At 53.5% G+C, this 9,712-nt stretch overlaps 1 protein-coding gene across 1 annotated transcript in view; it reads right to left on the bottom strand.

The window, feature by feature from the left end:
• Nucleotides 1-945: 945 nt before the first annotated feature.
• The window catches only part of LOC138350622 (uncharacterized), a 53,170-nt gene continuing 44,403 nt past the window's right edge, over nucleotides 946-9,712 (bottom strand). The window contains exon 3 of the mRNA XM_069301660.1: nucleotides 946-3,178. Within this exon, the coding sequence (XP_069157761.1) occupies nucleotides 3,015-3,178 (164 nt within the window). The 3' untranslated portion in view covers nucleotides 946-3,014. The remainder of the gene's footprint in view (nucleotides 3,179-9,712) is intronic.

The following is a 9,712-nucleotide window of genomic DNA, read 5'->3' as shown; positions in this document are numbered from 1 at the left end:
GAGGAAACTAGATTTATTCCTCCAAGGAGTGCCGGACCAACCGGGCTGTGGTGGGTATGTGGGCCTGCGGGCCGCTCCAAGCAACAGCCTGGTGGACCAAACTCTCACAAGTCGAGCCTGGCCTCGGGCCGGGCTTGGGGAGTAGAAGAACTCCCAGAACCCCATCAACCAGGTATCAACCAGGTAACTGGTGTGTGTGTGTGTGTGTGTGTGTCTGTCTCTCTGTCTCAGATGTAACTAGTTAGGTCATCTTCAATGATTTTTTTTTTTAAATAAGACTTTACTCTCCAGTCACTTAAAGAAAAGTCAAAGTAATATTAAACTTTGCATAGACAGTATCGATCATCATATGCAAATCTTTTGTTAAATTTTAAAAGCCTAAGTTATCTTGCAACGATTTTAAGTTTTTCTTAATTTATTTCTATCAACATTTTTGTATCGTCGGAAACTAGATAATGTTGCACTTGAGTGTTGTATCAACATGGTTTATATATACGGTAAACAAGACAGGTCTCAGGCCAGAGTCCTGAGGACCATTGGCAACTATGGTAATGTTGCACTTGAGTGTTGTATCAACATGGTTTATATATACGGTAAACAAGACAGGTCTCAGGCCAGAGTCCTGAGGACCATTGACAACTATGGTAATGTTGCACTTGAGTGTTGTATCAACATGGTTTATATATACGGTAAACAAGACAGGTCTCAGGCCAGAGTCCTGAGGACCATTGACAACTATGGTAATGTTGCACTTGAGTGTTGTATCAACATGGTTTATATATACGGTAAACAAGACAGGTCTCAGGCCAGAGTTCTGAGGACCATTGGCAACGTTTATCACTCGGATTTGTCTTACTCTGTTTCGGTTGAAAAAGTCATATCATATACCACTAGCAAGTTAATACCTCCAAACAATAGGCCTCAGAGAATGAGTGAAAATAAGTGTTTATATTGTTTAAACTTATATGTTACTTTATTTCAGATAATGCATGTATTTACTTTAATACTTGCAGTACTGAACTATAAAAACCGTAGTACAGTACTACTTACAGTATCAAAGGAGGTGTACAGTTTAGTTCAATTATTATGCACCCCATACCCATCTTGTGGGTGGTAGTGGAAAGGGTTACAGAGGCACATAATGGGCTCAGGGACTGAACCCCACAATTCATTTAGCTAAGCAAGTTACAATCTTGATGAGCTAGTTACAAAATTCAGTATAAGTCGTCACATCAACAATGGGTTCGAGATCGACCACAAGTACAGTTTCTAAATTAAGCAACTGACATATGTGGAGAGCTAGTGTCAAAATTGATATGTTTGTCCTGCACACCGCCCCCCATCCAGTGGGCAGCGGTGGATAGGTTACAATCACTTACTTACTACCTACAGTTAGCAAACTGGGGATATTTGGCCAAAATCTCTGGCAGCAGATCATTTTGAATGAAACATTTACTCATCTTTAGAACATTTTTATAGAATTGTCTCTGAATTCACGTATCTTTTCGCATTCCATCACATAGTGACGGAGGGTGTGCGAATAATTTTGTTGACACAGTTTACATTTGGTCAGGTCTACATCAGCAGATAATGAGAATTCCCAGAGATACTTGTAATCGAGTCTAAACCGAGCAGTAGTAACATCTAGAAGTCTGCTGATTTTATTGGATGAACCATAGATGTGTGGCTCCTCTTGCATGATAGTATGATGATAGATGGAATTACTGGTGTCGATTTCACTTTGCTTCAGATCTACAAGATTTTGTTGAAGTTCTTGGTGTACTATTGCTCTCAGACTTCTCATTGACAATCCAAGGTTATACTCAATTTCTCCTTTAAAGGCAGATTCTTGGTAGTTTCTTTACTAAAGAAATTGTACATTTAAGTGAGCAGAAGGACACTTACTGTATTAAACTACTTGAACAGTATACTGCATACTATATTAAAGTACTTGTACAGTACGCTACTTACTGTAATAAAGAAAGTTCCTAAAAAGGTTAGCTACTGTAGTAGAACAAGTTTACAATCGGATACTGATAATATTAAAGTACATATACAATAAACTGCTTAATGCATTATAGTAAGTTACAGTAGGCAACTTACTGTATTAAGTTGTACATTAAGCAACTTACAATAACACAGGTGTATATATGCTCCTGCTTGATCTTAAGGATAATAAGGTTAAGACAGAATAAAAGTGAGACAGAAATTCTCAATGCCTAAAATTCCTAAAATGTCAAAATAACTAAAATCCCTTAAAAAATAAACAGCTAAAACTAATAATATTGATCCAATAAACAATAGTAAAGAAAATCATATCGATATAAAGTGTAGAAAATGCTAATATATAAATTACATGCCAAAAATTATTCATAAAATCAGTATATCAAAATCAGTTATTCATGCAATATGCATTTCTAAACGTATTAATAAAATCTGCATACAAATGCTTATTTATACCTCCAGCATACTAAAATACATTCATACACTGCACACAAAAACTCACTCATACCACCAGCATACCAAAACTCTCAGCAACAACCAGCTCCTCGTAGATGTGTCCTTGTATATTACTGATCTCGTGAGGCTGGTCTCAACAACCAGCTCCTCGTAGATGTGTCCTTGTACATTATTGGTCTCGTGAGGCAGGTCTCAACAACCAGCTCCTCGTAGATGTGACCTTGTACATTACTGATCTCGTGAGGCTGGTCTCAACAACCAGCTCCTCGTAGATGTGTCCTTGAACATTATTGGTCTCGTGAGGCAGGTCTCAACAACCAGCTCCTCGTAGATGTGACCTTGTACATTACTGATCTCGTGAGGCTGGTCTCAACAACCAGCTCCTCGTAGATGTGTCCTTGTACATTATTGGTCTCGTGAGGCTGGTCTCAACAACCAGCTCCACGTAGATGTGTCCTTGTACATTATTGGTCTCGTGAGGCAGGTCTCAACAACCAGCTCCTCGTAGATGTGTCCTTGTACATTATTGGTCTCGTGAGGCAGGTCTCAACAATCTACCGTATATAAACATCATTAAAATTGTTAAGAGACGCACCGAGCTCTCGGAGGTACTTCTTGTTCTCCTCACTGTCCTCACTGTCCTCGATCCAAATCCAAAGGCTACCACCAGTGACGCCCCTCCGATGAAGTCCTCGCAGGAGTCTCTCCACACCCACACCTGTAGATGAGAGGGAACACTGAAGCCCACACCTGGCTACTCTCCACACCCATCTCTAAAGGAGGAGGAGGAGGGTAGTGATGCAGATGAGGTGAAGGGAAGTGGTGCAGAGGAGGAGGAGGGTAGTGGTGCAGAGGAGGATGAGGGTAGTGGTGCAGAGGAGGAGGGTAGTGGTGCAGAGGAGGAGGAGGTGCAGGAGGATAGTGATGCAGAGGAGGAAAAGGGAAGTAGTGCAGAGGAGGAGTGTAGTGGTGCAGAGGAGGAGGTTAGTGGTGCAGAGGAGGAGGGTAGTGGTGCAGAGGAGGAGGAGGAGGAGAAGGAGGGTAGTGATGCAGAGGAGGAAAAGGGTAGTAGTGCAGAGGATGAGGGTAGTGGTGCAGAGGAGGAGGAGGGTAGTGGTGCAGAGGAGGAGGGTAGTGGTGCAGAGGAGGAGGAGGGTAGTGGCGCAGAGGAGGAGGAGGGTAGTGGTGCTGAGGAGGAGAAGGAGGAGGGTAGTGGTGCAGAGGAGGAGGAGGGTAGTGGTGCAGAGGAAGAGGTTAGTGGTGCAGAGGAGAAGGAGGGTAGTGGTGCAGAGGAGGAGGAGGGTAGTGGTGCAGAGGAGAAGGAGGGTAGTGGTGCAGAGGAGGAGGGTAGTGCTGCAGAGGAGGAGGAGGGTAGTGGTGCAGAGGAGGAGGGTAGTGGTGCAGAGGAGGAGGAGGGTAGTGGTGCAAAGGAGGAGGAGGGTAGTGGTGCAGAGGAGGAGGAGGGTAGTGGTGGAAAGGAGGAGGAGGAGGGGGATAGTGTTGCAGAGGAGGAGGAGGGGAGTGGTGCAGAAGAGGAGGGTAGTGGTGCAGAGGAGGAGGAGGGTAGTGGTGCAGAGGAGGAGAAGGGTAGTGGTGCAGAGGAGGAGGGCAGTGGTGCAGAGGAGGGTAGTGGTGCAGAGGAGGAGGAGGGTAGTGGTGCAGAGGAGGAGGAGGGTAGTGGTGCAGAGGAGGAGGAGGGTAGAGGTGCAGAGGAGGTGGAGGGTACTGGTGCAGAAGAGGAGCGGAGTGGTGCAGAAGAGGAGGAGAGTAGTGCTGCAGAGGAGGAGGAGGGTAGTGGTGCAGAGGAGGAGGGTAGGGGTGCAGAGGAGGAGGAGGGTAGTGGTGCAGAGGAGGAGGAGGGTAGTGGTGCAGAGGAGGAGGAGGGTAGTGGTGAAAAGGAGGAGGAGGAGGGGGATAGTGCTGCAGAGGAGGAGGAGGGGAGTGGTGCAGAAGAGGAGGGTAGTGGTGCAGAGGAGGAGGGTAGTGGTGCAGAGGAGGAGAAGGGTAGTGGTGCAGAGGAGGAGGGCAGTGGTGCAGAGGAGGAGGGTAGTGGTGCAGAGGAGGAGGGTAGTGGTGCAGAGGAGGAGGGTAGTGGTGCAGAGGAGGAGGAGGGTAGTGGTGCATAGGAGGATGAGGAGGGGGATAGTGCTGCAGAGGAGGAGGAGGGGAGTGGTGCAGAAGAGTAGGTTAGTGGTGCAGAGGAGGAGGAGGGTAGTGGTGCAAAGGGGGAGGAGGAGGGGGAGAGTGCTGCAGAGTAGGAGGAGGGGAGTGGTGCAGAAGAGGAGGTTAGTGGTGCAGAGGAGGAGGAGGGTAGTGGTGCAAAGGGGGAGGAGGAGGGGGAGAGTGCTGCAGAGGAGGAGGAGGGGAGTGGTGAAGAAGAGGAGGGTAGTGGTGCAGAGGAGGAGGGTAGTGGTGCAGAGGAGGAGAAGGGTAGTGGTGCAGAGGAGGAGGGTAGTGGTGCAGAGGAGGAGGAGGGTAATGGTGCAGAGGAGGAGGAGGGTAGTGGTGCAGAGGAGGAGGAGGGTAGTGGTGCAGAGGAGGAGGGTAGTTGTGCAGAGAAGGAGGAGGGTAGTGGTGCAGAGGAGGAGGGTAGTGGTGCAGAGGAGGAGGAGGAGGGTAGTGATGCAAATGAGGAAAAGAGTAGTGGTGCAGAGGATGAGGGTAGTGGTGCAGAGGAGGAGGAGGGTAGTGATGCAGAGGAGGATGAGGGTAGTGGTGCAGAGGAGGAGGGTAGTGGTGCAGAGGAGGAGGAGGGTAGTGGCGCAGAGGAGGAGGAGAGTAGTGGTGCTGAGGAGGAGAAGGAGGAGGGTATTGGTGCAGAGGAGGAGGAGGGTAGTGGTGCAGAGAAAGAGGGTAGTGGTGCAGAGGAGGAGGGTAGTGGTGCAGAGGAAGGGGAGGGTAGTGGTGCAGAGGAGAAGGAGGGTAGTGGTGCAGAGGAGGAGGAGGAGGAGGGTAGTGGTGCAGAGGAGGAGGAGGGTAGTGGTGCAGAGGAGGAGGTGGAGGGTAGTGATGCCGAGGAGGAGGGTAGTGGTGCAGAAGAGGAGGGTAGTGATGCTGAGGAGGAGGGGGGTAGTGGTGCAGAGAAGGAGGAGGGTAGTGGTGCAGAGGAGGAGGAGGGTAGTGGTGCAGAGGAGGAGGAGGGTAGTGGTGCAGAGGAGGAGGGTAGTGGTGCAGAGGAGGAGGAGGGTAGTGGCGAAGAGGAGGAGGAGGGTAGTGGTGCTGAGGAGGAGAAGGAGGAGGGTAGTGGTGCAGAGGAGGAGGAGGGTAGTGGTGCAGAGGAAGAGGTTAGTGGTGCAGAGGAGGAGGAGGGTAGTGGTGCAGAGGAGGAGGAGGGTAGTGGTGCAGAGGAGAAGGAGGGTAGTGGTGCAGAGGAGGAGGAGGAGGAGGGTAGTGCTGCAGAGGAGGAGGAGGGTAGTGGTGCAGAGGAGGAGGGTAGTGGTGCAGAGGAGGAGGAGGGTAGTGGTGCAAAGGAGGAGGAGGGTAGTGGTGCAGAGGAGGAGGAGGGTAGTGGTGGAAAGGAGGAGGAGGAGGGGGATAGTGTTGCAGAGGAGGAGGAGGGGAGTGGTGCAGAAGAGGAGGGTAGTGGTGCAGAGGAGGAGGAGGGTAGTGGTGCAGAGGAGAAGGGTAGTGGTGCAGAGGAGGAGGGCAGTGGTGCAGAGGAGGGTAGTGGTGCAGAGGAGGAGGAGGGTAGTGGTGCAGAGGAGGAGGAGGGTAGTGGTGCAGAGGAGGAGGAGGGTAGAGGTGCAGAGGAGGTGGAGGGTACTGGTGCAGAAGAGGAGCGGAGTGGTGCAGAAGAGGAGGAGAGTAGTGCTGCAGAGGAGGAGGAGGGTAGTGGTGCAGAGGAGGAGGGTAGGGGTGCAGAGGAGGAGGAGGGTAGTGGTGCAGAGGAGGAGGAGGGTAGTGGTGCAGAGGAGGAGGAGGGTAGTGGTGCAAAGGAGGAGGAGGAGGGGGATAGTGCTGCAGAGGAGGAGGAGGGGAGTGGTGCAGAAGAGGAGGGTAGTGGTGCAGAGGAGGAGGGTAGTGGTGCAGAGGAGGAGGAGGGTAGTGGTGCAGAGGAGGAGGGCAGTGGTGCAGAGGAGGAGGGTAGTGGTGCAGAGGAGGAGGGTAGTGGTGCAGAGGAGGAGGGTAGTGGTGCAGAGGAGGAGGAGGGTAGTGGTGCATAGGAGGATGAGGAGGGGGATAGTGCTGCAGAGGAGGAGGAGGGGAGTGGTGCAGAAGAGGAGGGTAGTGGTGCAGAGGAGGAGGAGGGTAGTGGTGCAAAGGGGGAGGAGGAGGGGGAGAGTGCTGCAGAGTAGGAGGAGGGGAGTGGTGCAGAAGAGGAGGTTAGTGGTGCAGAGGAGGAGGAGGGTAGTGGTGCAAAGGGGGAGGAGGAGGGGGAGAGTGCTGCAGAGGAGGAGGAGGGGAGTGGTGAAGAAGAGGAGGGTAGTGGTGCAGAGGAGGAGGAGGGTAGTGGTGCAGAGGAGGAGAAGGGTAGTGGTGCAGAGGAGGAGGGTAGTGGTGCAGAGGAGGAGGAGGGTAATGGTGCAGAGGAGGAGGAGGGTAGTGGTGCAGAGGAGGAGGAGGGTAGTGGTGCAGAGGAGGAGGGTAGTTGTGCAGAGAAGGAGGAGGGTAGTGGTGCAGAGGAGGAGGGTAGTGGTGCAGAGGAGGAGGAAGAGGAGGGTAGTTATGCAAATGAGGAAAAGAGTAGTGGTGCAGAGGATGAGGAGGGTAGTGATGCAGAGGAGGATGAGGGTAGTGGTGCAGAGGAGGAGGGTAGTGGTGCAGAGGAGGAGGAGGGTAGTGGCGCAGAGGAGGAGGAGAGTAGTGGTGCTGAGGAGGAGAAGGAGGAGGGTATTGGTGCAGAGGAGGAGGAGGGTAGTGGTGCAGAGAAAGAGGGTAGTGGTGCAGAGGAGGAGGGTAGTGGTGCAGAGGAAGGGGAGGGTAGTGGTGCAGAGGAGAAGGAGGGTAGTGGTGCAGAGGAGGAGGAGGAGGAGGGTAGTGGTGCAGAGGAGGAGGAGGGTAGTGGTGCAGAGGAGGAGGTGGAGGGTAGTGATGCCGAGGAGGAGGGTAGTGGTGCAGAAGAGGAGGGTAGTGATGCTGAGGAGGAGGGGGGTAGTGGTGCAGAGAAGGAGGAGGGTAGTGGTGCAGAGGAGGAGGAGGGTAGTGGTGCAGAGGAGGAGGAGGGTAGTGGTGCAGAGGAGGGCAGTGGTGCAGAGGAGGAGGGTAGTGGTGCAGAGGAGGAGGGTAGTGGTGCAGAGGAGGAGGAGGGTAGTGGTGCAGAGGAGGAGGAGGGTAGTGGTGCAGAGGAGGAGGAGGGTAGAGGTGCAGAGGAGGAGGGTACTGGTGCAGAAGAGGAGGGGAGTGGTGCAGAGGAGGAGGAGGGTAGTGGTGCAGAGGAGGAGGAGGGTAGTGGTGCAGAGGAGGAGGAGGGTAGTGGGTAGTGGTGCAGAAGAGGAGGGGAGTGGTGCAGAGGAGGAGGAGGGTAGTGGTGCAGAGGAGGAGGAGGGTAGTGGTGCAGAGGAGGAGGAGGGTAGTGGTGCAGAGGAGGAGGAGGGTAGTGGTGCAGAGGAGGAGGAGGGTAGTGGTGCAGAGGAGGAGGAGGGTAGTGGTGCAGAGGAGGAGGAGGGTAGAGGTGCAGAGGAGGAGGGTACTGGTGCAGAAGAGGAGGGGAGTGGTGCAGAGGAGGAGGAGGGGAGTGGTGCAGAGGAGGAGGAGGGTAGTGGTGCAGAGGAGGATGAGGGCAGTGGTAAAGAGGAGGAGTGTAGTGGTGCAGTGGAGGAGAAGGATAGTGGTGCAGAAGAGGAGGGGAAGGGTAGTGGTGCAGAAGAGGAGGAGGGTAGTGGTGCAAAGGAGGAGGGGGATAGTGCTGCAGAGGAGGAGGAGGGGAGTGGTGCAGAAGAGGAGGGTAGTGGTGCAGAAGAGGAGGAGGGTAGTGGTGCAAAAGGGGAGGGTAGTGGTGCAGAGGAGGAGGGGGAGAGTGCTGCAGAGGAGGAGGAGGGGAGTGGTGCAGAAGAGGAGGGTAGTGGTGCAGAGGAGGAGGAGGGTAGTGGTGCTGAGGAGGAGAAGGGTAGTGGTGCAGAGGAGGAGGGTAGTGGTGCAGAGGAGGAGGAAGGTAATGGTACAGAGGAGGAGGAGGGTAGTGGTGCAGAGGAGGAGGAGGGTAGTGGTGCAGATTAGCAGGGAAGTGGTGCAGAGGAGGAGGGTAGTGGTGCAGAGAAGGAGGAGGGTAGTGGTGCAGAGGAGGAGGGTAGTGGTGCAGAGGAGGAGGAGGAGGAGGGTAGTGATGCAGAGGAGGAGGAGGGTAGTGGTGCAGAGGAGGAGGAGGGTAGTGGTGCAGAAGAGAAGGGTAGTGGTGCAGAGGAGGAGGAGGGTAGAGGTGCAGAGGAGGAGGAGGGTACTGGTGCAGAAGAGGAGGGGAGTGGTGCAGAGGAGGAGGAGGGTAGTGGTGCAGAGGAGGAGGAGGGTAGTGGTGCAGAGGAGGAGGAGGGTAGTGGTGCAGAGGAGGAGGAGGGTAGTGGTGCAGAGTAGGAGGAGAGTAGTGGTGCAGAGGAGGAGGGTAGTGGTGCAGAGGAGGAGGAGGGTAGTGGTGCATAGGAGGATGAGGGTAGTGGTAAAGAGGAGGAGCGTAGTGGTGCAGTGGAGTAGGAGGGTAGTGGTGCAGAAGAGGAGGGGAAGGGTAGTGGTGCAGAGGAGGAGGAGGGTAGTGGTGCAAAGGAGGAGGAGGAGGGGGATAGTGCTGCAGAGGAGGAGGAGGGGAGCAGTGCAGAAGAGGAGGGTAGTGGTGCAGAGGTGGAGGAGGGTAGTGGTTCAAAGGGGGAGGAGGAGGGGCAGAGTGCTGCAGAGGAGGAGGAGGGGAGTGGTGCAGAAGAGGAGGGTAGTGGTGCAGAGGAGGAGGAGGGGAGTGCTGCAGAAGAGGAGAAAGGTAGTGGTGCAGAGGAGGAGGGTAGTGGTGCAGAGGAGGAGGGTAATGGTGCAGAGGAGGAGGAGGGTAGTGGTGCAGAGGAGGAGGGTAGTGGTGCAGAGGAGGAGGGTAGTGGTGCAGAGAAGGAGGAGGGTAGTGGTGCAGAGGAGGAGGGTAGTGGTGCAGAGGAGGAGGAGGAGGAGGGTAGTGATGCAGAGGAGGAGGAGGGTAGTGGTGCAGAGGAGGAGGAGGGTAGTGGTGCAAAGGAGGAGGAGGGTAGTGATGCAGAGGAGGAGGAGGGTAGTGGTGTAGAGGAAGAGGAGGGTAGTGGTGCAGAGGAGGAGGAGGGAGAGGAGGAGGGTACTGGTGCAG

This window comes from Procambarus clarkii, chromosome 46 (assembly GCF_040958095.1).
Source record: "Procambarus clarkii isolate CNS0578487 chromosome 46, FALCON_Pclarkii_2.0, whole genome shotgun sequence".
Classification (NCBI taxonomy): domain Eukaryota; kingdom Metazoa; phylum Arthropoda; class Malacostraca; order Decapoda; family Cambaridae; genus Procambarus; species Procambarus clarkii.
The sequence above is the reverse complement of the archived record's forward strand: the minus strand, read 5'-3'. Positions and strand labels throughout refer to the sequence as shown.